The sequence below is a fragment of the Globicephala melas genome, chromosome 2, assembly GCF_963455315.2.
Source record: "Globicephala melas chromosome 2, mGloMel1.2, whole genome shotgun sequence".
Taxonomy (NCBI): Eukaryota; Metazoa; Chordata; class Mammalia; order Artiodactyla; family Delphinidae; genus Globicephala; species Globicephala melas.
In genome coordinates, this window is record NC_083315.2 from 9,818,886 (window position 1) to 9,840,795 (window position 21,910).

Sequence of the window (21,910 nt, forward strand, 5' to 3'; positions counted from 1 at the left end):
CTTTATAGATATTTTATCTCACCTAATTAGCAGAACCCCCTTTGAGGTCTGTACTGTGACCCCATTCTCCAGGTAAGGAAACTGAGGCTCCCCCACGTCTCTCAGCGGAGGCGGGAGGAGACCCCCACCCCGGGCCCGCGCCCCTCGCGAGCCCGCGGCTGGGCTCCCGGGCACCTCCTCCGGGGCTGCCCCCGGTCCAGCCCCAACAGGCAGAATGAACTGCAGTCGTTCCACTCCTCCGGCATTGCCGAGCCTCCAAGACCATCGTTCTGAGAACCCCAAGAAGGGCACACCTTCCCGGGTCCCCGCAACGTCCCCGCGCCCTCGCCGGCTCGCGGAGGGGCGGGCGGTCCCCTCGCCAGCAGGTCGCCGACGTTTGGGAGCGTAGGAAACAGGGGCTTGACTAGTTCGAAACGGGCCTCCGAAAGCACGCACTGCATGTCCCCGGTCCCCAAGCGCAGGCTCGGGGAAATGGAACCCCGACCTCAGCCCCACTGAGCGCCGTGGGGACGGTCGTGGCAGAGCCTCTGTCTCTGCGGTCAATCCCAAGGTTATCCAAACTCCGGCCGCAGACAGCGCTCACGGCCGCGCGGACAGCCGGGCCCGCCCCAGGAAGGCTGGGCCTGGGGAGCGCGCAGACTCCGCCCCCCGCCCGGGATTGGAGCGCCGGCCGCGGGCGGAGACCGAGTCCGCGCCGTATAAATATTCATGAGCCGGCCGGGGCGCAGCAGGGCCGGAGCGGGAAGTTGGCGAAGGCCGCTGCTCCCGCCGAGGAGGAGGCGGCGGCGGGGCGCTGGCGTGCCGCTCAGGTGTCCGCTCCGCCTTCCGGCCTGAATTTAGCTCCGTGAGTCCAGCGAGAAGGGGACCGCCGACACCTCGCCCTACTGCCGGCCGGAGCGCGACGCGGACTTCCACCGGAGGCGGGGCCCGTCATCCCGGCGGCGGACCGACGGACCGACGCCGGGGACAGAGGGCGGTGGCCTCGGCGGAGGCGGGCCCCGAACCCCGGCGGCAGACGCGCGGCCTTAGGGACGAGCATGAGCCCCGGGACGCCGAAAGGGGGCCGCAGGGGCTGAACCGGGCGCGGAGCGGCCTGGCCCAGCCATCTTGACTGCGTACAGCGGCCCGCCCGAGAGGAAACTTGCTGCGCCGCCGCCCTAGGTGCCCGGCAAAGTCACCGGCGCGCGCGGAGAAAGCGAGCGACAGAGGGACGATGAGCCGGGGGCCGGCCACTCTGCCCTGCGAGGGCTGAGCCCGGCCGGAGTGAGCGGGGCAGACCCAGGGACTGGGGCGCCCCCCGGCAGCCACCCTCGTCTCCCGCGGCGCCGTGAGGACGCGTCCCGCGAAGGGACCAGGCTATCGGCAGACCCCCCCCCCACCCCGATCCCGGGAGAGGCGGGAGAGAGCCCGGCAGGGCGCCCTCTCTCCCCTCCTCCGGCGCTCTTGCAGGATCTCCCAGCGCCCCTCCGCGCGCCGCCCGGAGGGCGAAGGCGCGTGGCCGAGGCGCGCAGCATGGAGTGGGGTTACCTGTTGGAAGTGACCTCGTTGCTGGCAGCCCTGGCGCTACTGCAGCGCTCCAGCGGCGCTGCGGCCGCCTCGGCCAAGGAGCTGGCGTGCCAGGAGATCACCGTGCCGCTATGCAAGGGCATCGGCTACAACTACACCTATATGCCCAACCAGTTCAACCACGACACGCAGGACGAGGCGGGCCTGGAGGTGCACCAATTTTGGCCGCTGGTGGAGATCCAGTGCTCGCCCGACCTCAAGTTCTTCCTGTGCAGCATGTACACGCCCATCTGCCTGGAGGACTACAAGAAGCCCCTGCCTCCCTGCCGCTCGGTATGCGAGCGCGCCAAGGCCGGCTGCGCGCCCCTCATGCGCCAGTACGGCTTCGCCTGGCCCGACCGCATGCGCTGCGACAGGCTGCCCGAGCAGGGCAACCCTGACACGCTGTGCATGGACTACAACCGCACCGACCTCACCACGGCCGCGCCCAGTCCACCGCGGCGCCCGCCGCCGCCGCCGCCGCCGCCGCCCGGCGAGCAGCCGCCCTCCGGCAGCGGCCACGGCCGCCCGCCCGGAGCCCGGCCCCCGTCCCGCGGCAGGGGCGGCGGCGGGGACGCGGCTGCGCCCCCCGCGCGTGGCGGCGGCAGTGGCGGCGGAGGCGGGAAGGCGCGGCCCCCTGGCGGCGGCGCGGCGCCCTGCGAGCCGGGCTGCCAGTGCCGCGCGCCCATGGTGAGCGTGTCCAGCGAACGGCACCCTCTCTATAATCGCGTCAAGACGGGCCAGATCGCCAACTGTGCGCTGCCCTGCCACAACCCGTTCTTCAGCCAGGACGAGCGCGCCTTCACCGTCTTCTGGATAGGTCTGTGGTCGGTGCTCTGCTTCGTGTCCACCTTCGCTACCGTCTCCACCTTCCTCATTGACATGGAGCGCTTCAAGTACCCCGAGCGGCCCATCATTTTCCTCTCAGCCTGCTACCTCTTCGTGTCTGTTGGCTACCTGGTGCGCCTGGTGGCGGGCCACGAGAAGGTGGCGTGCAGCGGCGGCGCGGGGGCCGCAGGCGGGGCGGGGGGCGCCGGGGGCGCGGCGGCGGGCGCGGGGGCGGCGGGCGCGGGCGCGGGCGGCCCGGGCGGGCGCGGCGAGTACGAGGAGCTGGGTGCCGTAGAGCAGCACGTGCGCTACGAGACCACGGGCCCGGCGCTTTGCACCGTAGTCTTCCTGCTCGTCTACTTCTTCGGCATGGCCAGCTCCATCTGGTGGGTGATCCTGTCGCTCACGTGGTTCCTGGCGGCGGGCATGAAATGGGGCAATGAGGCCATCGCCGGCTACTCGCAGTACTTCCACCTGGCCGCGTGGCTCGTGCCCAGCGTCAAGTCTATCGCCGTGCTGGCGCTCAGCTCGGTGGACGGCGACCCGGTGGCGGGCATCTGCTACGTGGGCAACCAGAGCCTGGACAACCTGCGCGGCTTCGTGCTGGCGCCGCTGGTCATCTACCTCTTCATCGGCACCATGTTCCTGCTGGCCGGCTTCGTGTCGCTCTTCCGCATCCGCTCGGTCATCAAGCAGCAGGGCGGCCCCACCAAGACACATAAGCTGGAGAAGCTCATGATCCGCCTGGGCCTCTTCACCGTGCTCTACACCGTGCCCGCCGCCGTCGTGGTCGCCTGCCTGTTCTACGAGCAGCACAACCGCCCGCGCTGGGAGGCCACGCACAACTGCCCGTGCCTGCGGGACCTGCAGCCGGACCAGGCGCGCCGGCCCGACTACGCCGTCTTCATGCTCAAGTACTTCATGTGCCTGGTGGTGGGCATCACGTCGGGCGTGTGGGTCTGGTCTGGCAAGACGCTCGAGTCGTGGCGCGCGCTGTGCACCCGCTGCTGCTGGGCCAGCAAGGGCGCGGGCGCGGCCGGCGCGGGCGCGGCGGGGGGCGTCCCCGGGGGCGGGGGCCCGGGGGCCGGCGGGGGCGTGGGGCCGGGCGGTGGGGCGGGCTCCCTGTACAGCGACGTCAGCACCGGCCTGACGTGGCGGTCTGGCACGGCCAGCTCCGTGTCTTATCCAAAGCAGATGCCATTGTCCCAGGTCTGAGCGGAGGGGAGGGGGCGTCCGGGAGGGCTGGGGAGGGGGCGAGGAGACCGAGTGTTGCGGCGGGGGGGACACTCGGAGGCAGAGGGTCCCCCCCCTTCACCGTGTTGATTGCTATTAGCATGATAATGAACTCTTAATGGTATCCATTAGCTGGGACTCGCTTAGAACAAAGTACCTGGCATTGAAGGCTCCCAGCCCCAGCCCCCGTTCCTCCACCGACGGGCGAGGAATTCCTCCCGCCAGGCGTTAATTTGTCTTGGCAGAGGAGCGTGAGCTCTGCTGCCGCGTTTCCAGGACCCAAGGTTTGGAACCCTCGCTGGTTGCCATTTGCTGAGCTTGAAGCCAGACTTACAGATTTCACCTGAGGGACCTAGTTTCCGCCCTCGACTCTCCTGCGTAAACCCTCACCCCTAACCTAACACGTCCTAGAGGAGGGATGACCGCGACCTAATGGGATTGCACGGTTTGGGTATTCTTAATGACCAGGCAGATGCCTTAAGTAAACAAACAAGAAATGTCTTAATTGTACACCCCAAGTAAATACGGGTTTCTTACATTAGAGGATGTATTTATATAATTATTTGTTAAATTGTAAAAATGTGTAAAATATGTACATATCCAAAGATATACAGTCTGTACATTTTCTGTAAAAAGTTAGAGGCCACCCCTGTAAGAACAAATATAAGTATTCTATTTTGGCAATAAAATGACTTTTGATAAATGATTTAAACATTGCCCTCTCCCCCTGCCTCTCCTAAACTGTTAAACCTTGAAAGTGCTTTTTGCTGAGGGCCCGTTGGAAACACGGACATTTGCTAGTTTCTCATTATGTACGCTGCCCTTAGGCATGGAGAAAATGACCTGTTAAACTCTAGTTCCTAAGTTGTTAGCAAAGTTGAAATATCACTATTGAACTGAAATCACGATTAAGATTTTGCACCTTTCCCGAGAAGGTGGTGTTTTTTGAATGGTAGCTCTTTTCTGATCCATGGGTAACAGCACTCACCTTAGTGTATGTAAACGGAACTTTTGCAAGGCACTAATTCCACTCCGCCTTGTTATTTATCTTGTATGATATCACTAAAGGCTTCAGACTCCACGTTCATTTCTCACGTCTGTGATTCTGAAAGCACCTGCTCTTGCAGGACTGAACACACTGCTGAAGGGTAGGGTAGAGGTTAATGTTTTAAGCCATCGATCACACTTTACAGTGTAAGTCACTCGACAATTTGGTGGTAGAGCAGGCGCTCTTTACTGGATTAAACTAACGGGTTAACATCTTAATAACCTTCCAGGCTTGTGTATATCACATGTGCTGCTTTTCCTAGAGAAAAAGCTATTGTTCCTCTGTCAAGACTAAGCTAATTGATTTGAGCAGAAGGCTGTTGAATTAGCAGAAGAATGCTTTGGCAATTGTTGAACTTTTTACCTGTCTGCCTAGTGGCTCAGCACATCATTCCTTTAAGAGGAACCAAATGAATAGGGTTAATCTGTAGGGAACTTGGTCTTTTGAGTTTGAAAAACTTTGATCTTTTCTCCTCTCCAAATGTGCTGTATAGTCTGAAGTTTCTTTCCCTGCGGCCCGGCTCCTCTTGGTGCAGACCAATTGGCCACCGCGGAGCCTTAAAGTTCTTCCATTAAAGCGATGTGGGACTTTTACTTTAAAAAGGAGAGAGAGCGAGGGAGAGGAAGACTTGTAACAGTTAGTGAAGACCAGAGGCACAAGTGCGCGCAGCCTTTTAAACAGCTTTCCCCGGCATTGTTAGCCAGCCTGCAGGCAGCTAGGCATGGGTTGAAGCATTATAGAAAAGGGCTCTGAATGCCCTACAGGTGGTCTGTGCACATAATCCCCCAATTTAAAGCGTTTTCCTTTGCTGGACAATTGCATTACAAAACTCCCTTCTTTTTCGCTCCTAATTGAACCAATGAACTATTATAAACTACAAGTTTTTCGTAAAAAAAAAAAAAGAGAAAACCTTCAGTGCCTAAATTCTATTGACTAAAATTCTGGCAAGTTTTCTGAACCGAACCTTTTAAAGCACCGGAAGTAAAAGCTTCTTCAGCAGACATTTCTCTTTTTCAGATATTTTTATTCCTCTTGCTTGTTATTTTCGGACAGATTAGCAATAATTTAAAAGTAATTGGTAAGGTTGTGTGTTCAGACTGAAAAGATAGCCCCAGGTCCCTTATTAACCTGTCAATCAAGATAAGAAATGGGCAGCTACCCTGCTAATGATGGGGGGCATCAAACATTGGGGGCTGGGTGGGGACTTGTTCACTGCATCCTGCTAAGAAGTTTGTTCTCTTTACTTCTCCTAATAGGAATATTTAGTGGTTCAAAAATTTTTTTCTTTTAATGAATAGGATGGAAACTACTTCTTTGACTGGTCTTTGTCATGTAAGAGGCTTTTAAGGAGGGTTTCTCGGGAGAAACATTTTGCAAATCCTTTCCAGAGTCATTCTTGGTGTTAATTGGATTTTTAAAATTAGATATACGGGAAGAACACCTACTTTAGCTATCATGCCGATTATATATATTTTTTAAGTCAGAACCACTGTAAAATCTTCACCTCCTGGCAGTTTATATTAAAGAATTACTATTTTGTAACTTGGGTACCAGTGAGTGGCCTGCATCTAACCCATGGGGTGGCTCTCATGTGCTCTGTGTACATAAACCAGCCATAAACTTACACTTTCAGTTATAAAGTTTTAAAGGCAGTTCCCATAGGCTTTATCACGTATGTGAGAAGGAGAGACAGTTAAAAGACTAGTTAGCATATTGGTTTCCAAGCTTAGCAGGAGTCTCGCTATTGACATATTTTCAACTATGTGACGGTGGTAAAGGGTCAACTTTGAAGTTTTTTCCTTTACTAATTCTTCAGTATAGCCTTGTAAAATGCCACCTTTGATCACTTTTACAAAATGGCTACAATTCTGAGGACAGCTCTTAGGAGAAAGCTGCGCGTGTCACCGCAGAGGCTGATTTTAGAGACTGAAAATGAAAACAGCGCTAGTTCCTTGAATTGCAAAGTTGCTAGTACCCAAAAGGTATCTATTAATGGGATTAAAGATTCCAAATAGGTTTGAGGAGTGGGAAAAGGGAGGAAGAGTATTTGGCCATCAGCGTTAGGTGAACATAGATGGATCCCTCACCAGGGCATGGAGCCAGTATGAGTTTCTGAAAACCTTGTCAAATATGGGGGGACGAGGAGGGGATAAGGTTACCGTGTGGCTAGAAGATCAATGTAAGTAAAGTCTAATATGGTTAAAAGCATTAGAAAACCCAAAGCTCATTAAAAGTACTTGTGGCAGAAGTTACGTGAAACACTTTCTTTTTGCTTTATAATGAATGCAATTTGAAAGTAACACAAAACAGAGGGGAAAGTGTATTAGAAGTTTAAGGAGCAAACTTTGTCACCATTACAGTGACACCTGTATTGATGTCACCTGCATTGATGACCTTAAAGGTTTCTGTAAGTCTTCCAAGTTAGAGGGAAGGAAATCGGATTGCTTTGCCAAAAGAAAAGTCACACATGGAGCCTCACACAGTTGTGAGCACAGGATGCAATTGAAAGCATAGTTACAAAATAGTCCCTTGAGATGCAGCACACAGCGCCCGCGGTGATCAACTTCCACACTTGATACAATACTGCCACCTGGCGATGCTGCAAAGTTCCAGAACCGGAGGATAGGCGGGCTCCTTCATTTCAATTCTTTCAACTACTGAGCCCCCCGCAGTGCAGGCCTGACCCCTGAACAGAAGGCCTGCAGCTATTTTGTATTCATAATTTTGAACTCTTTCTCTCAAGGAAAAGATTCCCCAACTGCATCCGTTTACAGCCCCAAGAGACCTCAGTTGAATTAAACCCTCGATACAACAGTTATGCGAAAAATCTAAGCTGGGTTGAAATCCAATGATAGGTCTTTTAAAAAATTGTCTTCTGAGTTACTTTTATTTCAAGAATGAGCAGCTCACCAAAGCTTCACCACACCAGAATTTAGTGGGAGAAAGAATAAATCGTGAAGACCATGTTGGGGGGAGCCATGCAGTCGGCTCGTTCGTTTCAGTACACGCCTTACCGTCTCCCACCAAGCAGTCCATCTGTGGAGTCTGGTGGATGCTCTCCAATGCCGCGCACGAACGCTGCTGGCTTGAGAGGGACGCAGGCTGTCCGCCATCGTCTAGCCAGGTGTTCGTGGAAGCACACCACAGAATAGAAACCGTGCCAGGATACAGGTCAGCCAAAGGGAAGAGAGGGGGAGGCGTCAGTTCTGGAATAGTTGAGCACAGCAGTGTGGGGAGACCAGGCCTGCGAGGAGGGCGTATAGAAAGGGACAGCTTCACGAAGCCGTGTCTGAAGCCTTCTTGCTGCTGAAGGTCAGAATGATAGGGCCAGGTGGGAGGGTGTGGCACTGGTCAAGGGGAAGGGGACCAAAGAAGGTCTTAGAGGTCACCTGTGCGATCCTGGAGTTTTCAAGGGGTTATTGAGAACCTTGCTGCTCTGTGAACGAGGAAAAGCAGCGTGACCTAAGAATATGTGATGGAACGTGGAATCAGAAGTTGTGCTGTATCCAGACCCACAGCCGTTCCGCACGCACACGAAGGCGCCTCATTTTCAGGCCAGGAAACTGATGCCCGAAGCGGACCGGACTTGCCCAAGGTCATACAGCCAGGAGCAGAGCTGGGCTTAGAAGCCACAGATCCTACGTGTCACTCCTATTTCCCTAGGCCTTTCCCGCTGCCCTGGTGTCTGTGTAAGTCCCTGAGGCCACCAACCACCACGCGCATCCATCCCTGACATCAGCTCTCCTGGCCGTGTTCAGCCAGTCCCAGAATCCTACCAGAGTCCAGGTTTTCCATGGTCTGGTGCTGACCTACAGAGGAACATTCGAACACACAGCCTGAGAGGCTGCCCGGAGAGCTCCGGGAACGTTTGCCTCTCCGGCCCCTGGCCGACACGGGCCAGCTCACCTGCTCTGCACTGCCCACATTCACAGTAACACGATAATTGGCAGTGACTGGGAGGAAGGAAGGGGTCAGCGGCTGATGGAGTCACACCAGGGAGAGGGCCCCAAAGTGGGAGCACCATGCCCTGGTCAGCAGAGGCCTGGAACCTCCAGGAAGAAAGCGAAGCCGCTGGGTGCTGAAGAGCCAGGCCGGAGCAGCAAACAGAGAGTGTGGCTGAGCCCCGCGGAAATCTCCGGAGGGAGAGGACCAACGGGAAGGGAGATGAACTCAGCTGATTTAAACCACACGCTCCAGGAGATGCCCCAAGAGGCTGGTGGTACCCGGAATGGGGCGGCCAGAGAAGGATGGAGTGAAGGAGGACCGGCCAGGCAAGAGCAAAAGTCAGGATAAATTTTAACTAAATGACCATGTTTTAATGGCTTTCCAAGCCTTGAGGAGAACCGTTATTCACCAAGGACAAAAGTACCTATTTATAGCACCTTATTTAATGCTCAGGTGAACCGTACACTAATTTAAATTAGAAAAACTATTTCCAACGTTCATCCTCTAACAAACCTGTTTCTAATTAACTAACACCCTGGCAGTAGCTCTCACCCCTGCCTACGTGCTAGAGGGGTGTTTCTTAAAAACACCACGTCCCGGCAGCACCCCAGACCAGCTGAACCAGAACTTCTGGGCATGGAATCTGGGAATTCAAAGTTTTCTCAGGCTACCCCAGGTGAATGATTCTCATGTGTAGGCAGAGTTGAAAGCCAGCGAACTGCAATTGAAGGTGATGTTATGATCTAAAGCGAAACAAAATACAACTAGAAGTTAACTAAGCAAACTGCTTTTGTCATCCAGTTTAACTAATTTAAATGGAAGTGGTTATTTTTTTCACCTTAAGTAAATATTTGGGAGAGTACAAGGGTGCCCTCACCTGGTCCAAAGGGAGAACTTCATGCTATGTTGTTTTGAACGGAAGCTCTCGCTACACAGGGCTGTTTTGGATAACCATGCTTTTGCTTTCACTTATAATGAAACAACCAAAAACTGGGTACATAGGGAATGATTCTTTTAACCGAGAAATTAAACCCAACCTGTAAACCTAGAAGGACCCAATCATGTCGATATATTATTAGTAGACGCTATTACAATGAAAGAGACTCTTTTTCTTCAGTAAATGTTTATTTAGTAAAACCAACTCAGCTAGAAATGAAGGTTCATCCTGTGGTGACCTGACCTGGGTGTGACTTTCCAAGACCAAGTGATCTGTCACCCTGTAGTCCTAGAGGCAGGCAGGCTGTGATCCTGAATGTATGTCACCATGTGTATCTTCAAAAGTAAACTCATACTATCTTACCTGATGCTGGAACTTTGCTTAAGTTATAGAATTTTTCGGATACCGTGTGTTCAGTGCAGAAATCTACTCTTTCTCCAGGTACCCTGAGAGAAGGGACGAGTCCTTGACCAAAGACCCAGAAAGTGAGATTCATTCCGCAAGTAAACTCTGAGGTTTTCCTGAGTCTACCTAACAAGTATGATCTTAGATCTTAACTGTCACACCTCATCCAATTTCTGTAAGAAAGAGTCTAAGCAGAGGGTCATAGGTCAAACCCACAGACAGGATACAAATTTTGTGTAATACCGTTTAGGAACCAAAAAGAAGTTAATTCCAGGAATTAGGACACAGACAATTTTGGGGGGCCAAAGAAGTGGAAGTTGCTAAAATGGAAGTTGTTATTAAAAGGATCTGTTAGAACCAAACAAAAGGTATCATTTCATAGCATCACTGGGATTAGAAATACAGGATGTAGCTGTAGACACTTAGCTTGTGAAAATGAACATATGTGTGCCCTCATTAAAAATACCCTCCTCGATCCTTGTGCTTTACATTTTATTTGAATCTATGCACTTAGGACATTGGTACAAAGAGAAGAGATTTATCCCTTGGACCTTATCCAGTCACAAGTGATTATTCACTCATCTCATCACCCAGCCGCCCAGTGACCCAAGCATTCTTTACCCATGTATGCTGCTTCGTTTCTGTACCAATCAAAATAAGGCTAAGTCTTGCTACAATAACAGACAACTCCAAAATCTCAATGGCTTAATGCAACAAAAAATAATTTATCAGAGAAAGACAAATATCATATGATTTTACTTATATGTGGAATCTGAAAAACAAAACAAACAAAACAACACTCAGAGATACAGAGAACAGATGGGTGGTTGCTAGAGGGGAGGGAGATGAGGGGTGGGTGAAATGGGTGAAGGGGTCAAGAGGTACAAACTTCAGTTATAAAATAAATAAATCATAGGGATGTCATGTACAAGCATGAGGACTATAGTCAATAATACTGTAGTACAAATTTGGAAGTTACTAAGAAAGCAAATCTTAAAAGATCTCATGACAAGAAGAAAAGAAAACTTGGAACTTTGTAGGGTGACAGATGGTAACTAGACTTTTTGTGGGGATCATTTCCCAGTGTATACAAATGTCAAATCACTATGTTGTACACCTGAAACTAATATTATATTGTATGTCAATTATACTTCAATAAAGTAACGCTAATACTTTATCACTTGCACACATTGTCCAGTATGTGTCAGTAGAGGGATTCTTTCCACCTTAGATGCCAGGTTGCTGAAAGCTTTATCTTGGCACGTGCTTCCATTTTCCCTGCATAGGTTGGAAGGGATATAGCCACTGATTCTTAAAGTTTCTGCCTGGAAATGGCAGTGTCATATCTACACGTGTCATGAACCAAAGCAAATCATATGGCCATATTACACCCCAAAGGGTGCAGGGAAGTAACCATGTGCCTGGAAATATTTATTGAATAGCAGTAATGACCACCACAGCTCCCCACAGACTGTTCACCACAGTTAAGTCTGCCTTCTCCTGAAAGGAGGGAAGTAAAAAACAAAAAGAACTGGACTAAGAATTTCTGTGTTCTTGCCTTAGTTTTTATTATCAATGTTTCTGGACTCCATTTTCCTCATCCATGAAATGAGGGTAATAATAATTGCGTGGCTCTTCCTTTTTTTTTCCTCTTTTTTTAAGCTGAGGTATAATTGATGTACTATCACTCTGCCCTTCTCACACAATTCTTCTGAGAAACAGATGACATGATCAAGAGAAAAATAGTATATTTTAAATTGTATTTACAAGAAAAATCAAGATATAAGTATAGGGCTTCCCTGGTGGCACAGTGGTTGAGAGTCCGCCTGCCGATGCAGGGGACACGGGTTCGAGCCCCGGTCCGGGAAGATCCCACATGCCGTGGAACAGCTGGGCCCGTGAGCCATGGCCGCTGAGCCTGCGCGTCCAGAGCCTGTGCTCCGCAACGGGAGAGGCCACAACAGTGAGAGGTCTGCGTACCGCAAAAAAAAAAAAAAAAAAAAAAAAAAGATATAAGTATAAACTCCTCAATGAGATGCTTGTGACTTCCACTGTCCTTATAATGGTTAAATGTCAGTGCTTTAACCCACTCAGAAGGGAGAATTTCTATTATTTTTTAAAATTTTATGCTGTTCTAAAAATGCATTCATTCAGCACATGTCTGTTGAGCACCTACTGTGCAGGGAACTGGGAATTACACTTCAGCATCTCCGTGAACCACCATGATATGAGAGGGGATTCAAAGCACTGTGTTCAGCTGCAGACACTTTATTCATGTAAAACTCACCGGAGAAAATGAACACCCAGTAGAGCTAAACAGCAAGAAGAATAAAGAGGAGAGAAAAACAGAGAAGAAAGTTTAAGAGAAGCAAAGTTTGGATGAAGCAAAAAAAAAAAAAGTTTAATCAGAGTTGCAACAAAATGCTGCAAAGCCCATTAGAAATCCTACCTCCACACCCAGTTCCCACACTGAAGATGTGTAGTTCTATATGCTGGAAAACCTTGCCCTTCATAACTTTTATGCTGGAAAGTTGGATTTCATATGAAGGAAATGACTAAGTCTGAAATACTGTAGGTTTAAAATGACTCACATACTCTTCAGATTAATAGAACCTAACACTGTATTATGCTTTGTGTATTTGGATTTCAAAATTCTCAGAGGATTTAGCAGTCTGAGACCAAAGATTGGATTTTTCCAAATCACACAGAAGCTTTTAAATCCAAGTTTATTCTAATTAAAGGATGAATGTGGTGAATTCCATGACTTTCCAGCACAATCGTGTTGTGCCAGCTCAAGAAGGATTAATGCAAGACTAACACAGAAGTTTCCAAGTTCAATAACGTGAGGGCGGGTGGGTCTGCGGAAAGTCCGGGAACTCTTTTCCAGGCCCCTAAAGTTACCAGTTTGGTTTTACAGTAAGCTGTTCATTAGCTTGGGTGAGAAGTGTCAAGTTAACAAAAAAAAGGTGTTAATTCCATTTGGATTATCCTCAGTGTGATTTCCCAGCACAACCAAAACTCTACTGACACAACCTGGATGCCATTCTACCCCCAGTTCTATGTGAGTCTCTGGGCCTATATTTTGCCTCCAAATCTCCCATAACACCCCCATTGGACCAGCCCCCATCCAGAGGCACCCTGCTGGGCTGGGGGCGAGCACCCATTTGAGAAGTAGAGGAAGTGTGTCTTTGGGGTCCCTCCACCCTGTTCTGTGTCCTCCTCTTTGATGACATCCATATTTCTTTCTCGGTATGAAGTTCCATCCTGCTTCCTTTTATTTACAATGAACTTCATTATAGTCTCTTCACCAATCAAACCCAACAAGCCTCCAAGGAAAAGAATACAAAACAGAGTACATGCCCCATCCAAAAAATGTAATTTATGGGACTTCCCTGGTGGTGCAGTGGTTAAGAATCTGCCTGCCAATGCAGGGACACAGGTTCGAGCCATGGTCTGGGAAGATCCCACATGCCGCAGAGCAGCTAAGCCTGCGTGCCACAACTACTGAGCCTGCGTGCCACAACTACTGAAGCCCACGACCTAGAGCCTGTGCTCCGCAACGAGAAGCCACCACAACGAGAAGCCCACGCACCGCAACGAAGAGTAGCCCCCGCTCGCCACTAGAGAAAGCCCGCATGCAGCAACAAAGACCCAACAAAGCCAAAAATAAAATGTAATATAGAAAGCATGCTTTCTGACCCAACTAATGAATAACAATTTATTAGGAAACATTGGTGTTAGAAACACATGCAGGGTTACTGGCAAGGTCCCCTGGGGAGATATACCTGGACAGAGTCTCCCAATACCCCCAAGGAGACCACATGCACTCCCTCATCTTGGGCTGACTCAAGGGAGTCTTGTTTTGTTTTGTTAACATCTTTACTGGAGTATAATTGCTATACAATGTTGTGTTAGTTTCTGCTGTATAACAAAGTGAATCAGCTATACATATACATATATCCCCATATCCCCTCCCTCTTGCGTCTCCCTCCCACCCTCCCTATCCCACCCCTCTAGGTGATTACAAAGCACCGAGCTGATCTCCCTGTGCTATGCGGCTGCTTCCCACTAGCCATCTGTTTTACATTTGGTAGTGTATATATATGTCCATGCCACTCTCTCACTTCGTCCCAGCTTACCCTTTCCCCTCCCTGTGTCCTCAAGTCCATTCTCTACGTCCCTCCCCTAGGTTCATCAGAACCATTTTTTTTTTAGATTCCATATATATGTGTTAGCAGAGAGTATTTGTTTTTCTCTTTCTCACTTACTTCACTCTGTATGACGAACTCTAGGTCCATCCACCTCACTACAAATAACTCAATTTCATTTCTCTTTATGGCTGAATAATATTCCATTGTATATATGTGCCACATCTTCTTTATCCATTCATCTGTCCATGGACACTTAGGTTGCTTCCATGTCCTGGCTATTGTAACTAGTGCTGCAGTGAACATTGTGGTACATGACTCTTTCTGAATTATGGTTTTCTCAGGGTATATGCCCAGTAGTGGGCTTGCTGGGTCATATGGTAGTTCTATTTTTAGTTTTGTAAGGAAACTCCATACTGTTCTCCATAGTGGCTGTATCAGTTTACATTCCCACCAACAGCGCAAGAGGGTTCCCTTTTCTCCACACCCTCTCCAGCATTTATTGTTTGTAGAATTTTTGATGATGGCCATTCTGACTGGTGTGAGGTGATACCTCATTGTGGTTTTGAATTGCATTTCTCTAATGATTAGTGATGTTGATCATCCTTTCATGTGTTTGTTGGCAATCTGTATATCTTCTTTGGAGAAATGTCTATGTAGGTCTTCTGCCCATTTTTGGATTGGGTTGTTTGTTTTTTTTGATACTGAGCTGCATGAGCTGCTTGTATACTTTGGAGATTAATCCTCATCAGTTGCTTCGTTTGTAGATATTTTCTCCCACTCTGAGGGTTGTCTTTTCGTCTTGTTTATGGTTTCCTTTGCTGTGCAAAAGCTTTTAAGTTTCATTAGGTCCCATTTCTTTATTTTTGTTTTTATTTCCATTTCTCTAAAGGGAGTCTTTTTGGGCTTCTGTTGGCCCTATTTGGAGATGTGGAGTTACCAACAGATCAGCTAGGCCCTTAGACCCCTTTGACCCCCCCCCACACAAAGGCAAGTCATCATTCCTCCACTTTCCCAAATGTCCAAGGCCACTAGGCTCCCTCTGCACCCTATCCCCACATGCTGTTACCCAGCCTCACAATGATGGGGCCTTAAACTCTGCCTCTGGCCCTTCATCCTGGTGTTTGCCCTGATCTCCTCAAGCACCAGCTCCCTGCCTGGGCTCCCTTCTCTGTCCCTTGGCGTCTCTCACACAAAGTTGGTCTTTGGGACTCTAGTCTCTCCTCCTTTTCTCCCTCTTCCCACTTGGGTACCAATGTCTTCTCCCCTCCATCCCCAAGAAGTCCACCCCCTTCCCTGGACTTATCATCTTCCTTGTCCTCTTATCACAGTTATTGATCTGTCATGATCACCAAAGTAATTGCTGATACCAGGTGATACAGGGAGCAGTTTCTCCCAAAGCCTTGGGACTTTAAAAGGTATCCAAGCTTGAATATTTAATTCAAGAGCTGAATCTTGATGAGTAATTTCAAACATCAGCCATGGATGGGCCCCACCCAACTAGAAAAAATTTCCAAGAGTCATAGAAATATCATGTCACGCCTCTGGGCCTTTTATTTTATTGAAGTATACTTAATTTATAATGTTTCAGCTCTACAGCAAAGTGACTCAGTTTCATATATATATATATATGTATGTGCATATATATATATACATATATATACACACACACATGCACATATATACATATATATGTGTATATATGTATATACAACCTATATATAACTTTTCAAATTCTTTTCTTTTCTTGTAGATTATTACAAGATATTGAATATAGTTCCCTGTGCTATACAGTTGGTCCTTGTTGTTTATCAATTTTATATATAGTAGTGTGCACACCTCTGTTTTAAAGACTTGTTGGATTCAGTTTATAAAAAGTGAATTTTAGAAGTTTTATATCACTACTGAACTTTAAGTTGTGTAAGAAGACATGGCTGAGGTTCGTTATGCCCCGAGCAGCGCAGTCGGGCATCTGATCAAAGGGTCAAGTGCAAACAGACTGCTACATACCCAGTGGGAGAGGCACACAGAGTGAGGGCATCAAGCAGCTGAGAAATCCTCTCCTCATGGAAAAATCAGCAGCTGGCAAAGGTGGTCCCTCCATGACCGTAAGTGTCCTCTCTGTTCCTGGCCCAGAAAGGAGTGATGAAGAGGCCTCGAGCCGGCCAAGAGTTGATTGCGGCTTAGGGAGGGCTTTTGTCCTTAATGAGCCAAAACCTTGCAAGGGGCGGTGGGGTATGGGGAAAGAACACAGGTTTTTGGAGTCAGATCTACTAATAAATTCCTGCTGCAGTTTCCTTCACTGTGTGGCCTTGAGAAAGTTACCAGTGAGCCTTGGTTTCCTTATCTGTCAAATGGTACCCTCAGGGCTACTGAGAGGATCAAGTGACCTGACCTGTGCTCTTGGCATGCAGTAGACACTCACTTAATGCCCTTCTCCTCCAGCCAGAGGGACACAGGCTGATCTCTTGTGTGGGTCCTTGGTCAGCTTCCTTCTCCGTTCCCCATGGCAGCTGTTCCAGACTTTCTCCAAACACACTTGCCCACAGACACTCCCCACCCTCCCGTGAGTATCCCGTCTGCTCTGCCCTGACCCCCTTGCCTCTGGTCTCCAAGGAGACGTCTCCCCTCCACTCAGGGCCGATCCCCTCACCTGCATTCTTTGTCTGATCCTCCATCAGGTCGAATAGCTGTTCTGTTACTGATTCCTCTTTATCTCATGTCTTCAAACCTTCCTTCTGTGCTGCCGTCTCCCCATAGTTTTAAGTTTCTCCTATGGTAAAATTAACTTGAAAAATCGCCTATTGAACAGCTACCTGGCGCCAGACACTAGGCCCTATATTGGGGCTACAGTGGGGAACTTGGAGTTTATTGTACCTTCTCTAACTTTTCATTTGTACGCTGAGCCCCACTACCTATCCTGTAGGGGGGTTATGACAGATTCAATCAGAAAATCCAGACAGGGGAATTCCCTGGCAGTCCAGTGGTTGGGATTCGTCATTTTCACTGCCAGGGCCTGGGTTCGATCCCTGGTCAGGGAACTAAGATCCTGCAAGCCACATGGAGCAGTTAAAAAAAGGAAATCCAGGCAGGGCAGGTAGTAAGCAAGGTCACCAGCTAAGGTGGGAGTGGGGAAGAAGAGTTTAAAATGGTTGATGGGAAGCTAACTAAGAAAACATGGAGCTGGGGGGACAGTGGTGGGGACCCTACTGGAGACTGTGACTTATAGTGGCACCAATTTGGGTGCTAGGACCAAGCTCTCCAGAAAGGCCAGCCGCTGGGCGGCCCCTTTAGGCCACCACCCTGGCCCTCTTCTCTCCCCAGCACCCTACCCACTATTGCTGGGGCATCATGTCCGTGTGTGTCTGGAAAGTAAAACTGGCAATAAAAGATATCAGCATGATGAAATTTAAATAATATTTCCCCCCCGCAAAAAAGGTAAATTTCATCTGAGAAAAAGACAATCTGGCAACAAGAACAAACAATGGAAGCAACAGCATAAGGACACTTAAACGAAAGACCAGGTTTGATATCAACTCATGCCTATAGAAATAACGTTACGTAAATAAGTAATTCTGCTCTATCCACCAAATCAGGTGCAGGATGCCAGACCCTTCCCCCTGCCAACGACACGGAAATACAAGGAATGGGGGACACGGCGCACACTGGGCCCCCCTGGGGTGTAGTAAATATGATACATCTCATCAGAGGCTTTGGGTGGAAACCCAGGTGGTGTCAGAAAGGAGGACACAGAAGGAAAGAGCTTAGAGTTTTAAAGGAATATATAAACTCAAGCACGGATATGTGACAGCTTCTGGAATACTGCAGATCCGCTGTTTGTCCCACCGACTCAGTCCCTGCTCAGGGTGAATAATCGGGGCTGCTTTGCTATGAGGTCTGGTTGTTATGAGGAGACAAGGGACTCACCCCTTAGAAGTGGCCATAGGGATCCTGAAGGTCTTGCTGACCCCGCTGGCTCTTTTCCTGTCCCTTAGGGGTTGCCTGAAGCAGAGGATAGAGCGTGGGCACGAATGCCCAAGGATCTGATAGCAGCTCTACATTGATTATTCCCAAATCTGTCTCCTGCCAAACACCTCTGAGCTCTGGTCCAGTAAGACCAACTTCCAGCTGGGCATCTCCTGAACGCTCCACAGACAACTCAACCTCGGCACCTCCAAACCAGAAACCATCAGCATCCATCTTCCACCAGGGTTTCCTCTGGTGAAAGTTACCAAGTACCCAGGATCTCATCCCTCTTCCTCATTCCCCAACCCCGCCCGTCAGAGCAGTGCAGATTCCACCGCCTCTCGACAGCTCGTCAACCTCCTTACTTCCAGGCGTACCTGGGTCTGGGGGTTGCCAAGCTGAAATAAAGTAGAGGGGCAGAAGAGCCCGGGAACAGGGCAAGACCAGCTCTTAATCAGGACAGCTGGGAGCCACAAGCTGAAAAACATAGAATTGTGTTTTTGAGTTTAACGTGGACTGAAATTTATTCCGGAAAGGCAATTTCCTCAGGCATGGGGGAAAATCATGATTAAATAATTACAACTGGAGTGCACTGAAACACACCTAGCTGATCAAGTTCTTTGAAAAGCTGGCCCAACTTGTAAATCTTATTGGATTTAAATTCTCTAATAGGTAAGGATGACTATTTTACGAACAGGTTAATGACTAAAATGTAACTAACGTGTGTCACTGTGACTCAGTTCCATGTCCAAGGTCAACTTCACTGACAGACTTAGTGGGGGACTCAGACACGCCATCTACCTGGAGGGAACTCCCCCAAGTTCTCGACAAAGCATGACAGGGAAATGGCATCTTCAGGGTTAGCATTTTAAATTCAACCCACGAAATTATAGAAGCATCACATATGGTCTGCCTGGAGTCAAAAGTGGTTTAATAGTTGAGAATGTATGCAAACTTTAATAAAAATTGTCTGGAAATTTATCGTAAAGAAATAACCTGATAAGAGAAAAGGCCTGTGTGCCCATGTTATTTTATTGTCTAATATCAAAAAGCGAGAAGCACTTTAGTCAACAGCAATCTGAACGTTCCATAGCAGAGGCTGGGGTTGGTGATCAGCGTGGTCACCTGGTGGACTATTTCGCATCCATTCAAACGGCTGATAAAGAGCAGAGAATCATGAACAATGTGTATGATCGGTGAGCAAGGGGGAAAAGCAGAATAAAAGTATTACAAGTGCAGTTATAAATTTTAACACCTAAGAAGCTAAGACTACAAAAAGATGATGATGTTGTGTTACAGAGCGAGGCTAGGGGCATTATTACAAAACTTCTGTGTTCTTATATTTCCATTATAACTGTTTTAACTTCAAGAAATGTCTGCCGCTCTAACTTGTAATCAGACACCAATTGCATTCTTCTTCTGTAGACCTCTCATACGGCCTCAAATACCACTATTCAAGACTTACTCAAAACCAACAAGGTCTTACTGGAGAGCACAGGGAACTATATTCAACATCTTGTAATAAACTATAGTGGAAAAGAATATGAAAAAGAATATGTACATACGCATGTGTGTGTGAATGTATATATGTAGGACTCACTCTATGGGGACCGTGCACCCCCTGTTCATTTGTTAACCTCCTAGAAAGCTTACACTATTGTCAACGTTCAGCTTTGTGAACAATAACCCCTTCTGTTTGACTACCTTCAAGAAGGCATCCCAGAGCGGAGCGATGGGAGTGGGAAGGCTTGGCCATCAGCTGGCCAGATTATATTAGATAAGTGACTTCACCTTCCTGGACCTTCATTTACCCAGGTGTAAAATTAGCTCGTTAAGTTTGAGTCACTAAGGCCCCTGGCAGATGGAAGATTCCAAGATGATGAGAGAGGTGCTGGAGGGAATGGGCTTGGGAGGCCTCCTGGGGGTGCAGTCTAGGGGAGGAGCCCCGGGCAGCAGGGCAGTGAGTAGGCAAGTACCTGAGAGAGGGGCACCCGAAGGGCCCAGGAAGGTGCGGTAGCTTCACAGCCGAGGCTCAGCCGCCACGTGGCCCAATTCCTCTACTTTGAGAAGGTTTGCCATTCAGCTCAATGGTGGTTTATTTATAAACAACATAATTTTTATAATGAAATATCCAAGTCTGAACCATGAAATTTAATTTTTAAGCATATGTTGCCTGCATTTATTCCCCAATTGTCTCATCAAAATGGTCTTTCCTTATCTTTCTCTTGTAACTCATCTCTTGCCTTGTACAAGTACCAGACATACTAAAAATGCTCGATAAATACGTGGACATAAAAAGTCATCTTCCATATTTACATTTATCTTACTTCTGAAAGGTGACACTTCTTTTTAATAGATGAGGAAACAAAGACAAACAAACAAAAAAAGCTACTGTTCCCAGAGCCCTCAGCTGGTGGGAGAATGGAAACATTTCCTTTTCCCTGGAGTACAGGCTTAATGATGTTCTCAACTGCTCTCTGAAGAGCCACTCCCGGCACAGAACAAAATCTGACGAACCTGCTTTAGCATAAGACTTTATTTCCTTCTAATGGCCAATCCCGCAAACCACCTCTATGAAATGACTGAATTTTTATTTCTGAAGGAAATGGCCCTAGATACGCTCAGTGTAAACTTTAATAATGCGTGAGGCTTTTTTCGGATCAAATATCCCAGGTGAAGACGACCAATTTATAGACATTTAATTGCCTCTCAAATACTATTTCTGAGGTCAAAAGCACTTTAACCTTCTAAAGCACAAGAAAAGGAAAACAAATTCTTAAACACAAAATAACACATCATTTCATAAACCCAGGGGGAAAAGACCTCAGGCACCTTTGCAGACACCTTATTTGACAAGTTACAGCCGCAAGGGAATTTTTGTGGCTGTTTAGCAAGCAGCTGGAAGGAAGAATAGTAAATGAAGAGAGATATTTGCATCTGTTAGCACGTCCACTACACAGCTTCCTGGGTAGTCACGCTGCAAGGTTTGCAGGATCCACTCTGAACTCCACCTCTGAGGGTCTCAGCTGTCATCTTTTATTACAAATCCACATCTCAGGCCAAACGTTTGCAGTTTGCAGCCTGATCACGTGAAAGCCAGGGAAGTGGACAGACACCGTAGGCAAAAATAAAGTAAATTAGAAATAAGGGGCTGCCTCTCAACCCCAAGAGGAAGAATCATTGTCTTGTTAAATTATCTCTTTCCCAGGAGGCCAGAGTGTCCACAATTTCTCCATTAGCCCTAATTTCTCACCCCCTGTTTTCCAAAGTTAACCTAATACAATTCCCAGATCTGCGGCTGAGATTTCTTAAACTCTGCTCTTTCTGGGTGGGGATAAGCAAGAACAGAACAGAGTGAAAATGGTCAAGAGACCACCACCAGAAATAAATTACCATTTTGGTGCTTAGAAATATTACATCCTAAATATGGCCCAAGAGAGGCCTCTGCTGGTCAGAAAGGATGTGGGGAGGAGGTTGGGGGCATCCCTGAGTCTGCGGACACCTTCCTCCTCATGCAAATGTCGTATCAGCACAAATTCCTGGACAGACCTGTTTAGAGTCATCTGTCAAGCATGGGTGAACCCACCGCCCCGGACACACCTTACACACGGCTCTGTTCTCTTGCCGGGGGGCATCCACCTTCACGATCTCATCTGAACTTCCCAACAAGCCCACAAAGGCAGTCCTTACATGCTCCTTTCAGGGCGGAGAAAATCAAAGTTGACAGGAATTGGAGGAGTTATTTGAACCGGAACAATGGCCTTTAGCTAGAGCTCTTCCCATCCGTTTGCTGGCCTCTCAGGTGATAAGCTGATTTTCTTTTTTCTCTTAGCCTCATAGAAAGAAACAATACTA

At 48.6% G+C, this 21,910-nt stretch overlaps 1 protein-coding gene across 1 annotated transcript; it reads left to right on the plus strand.

Annotated features, from left to right (window-relative positions):
• Positions 1–735: 735 nt before the first annotated feature.
• Positions 736–5,563, plus strand: FZD8 (frizzled class receptor 8). The gene has a single exon (XM_060292698.1). It carries the CDS (start codon positions 1,513–1,515, stop codon positions 3,586–3,588), a length of 2,076 nt encoding a protein of 691 aa, XP_060148681.1. The 5' UTR covers positions 736–1,512; the 3' UTR covers positions 3,589–5,563.
• The last annotated feature ends 16,347 nt before the right edge of the window (positions 5,564–21,910 follow it).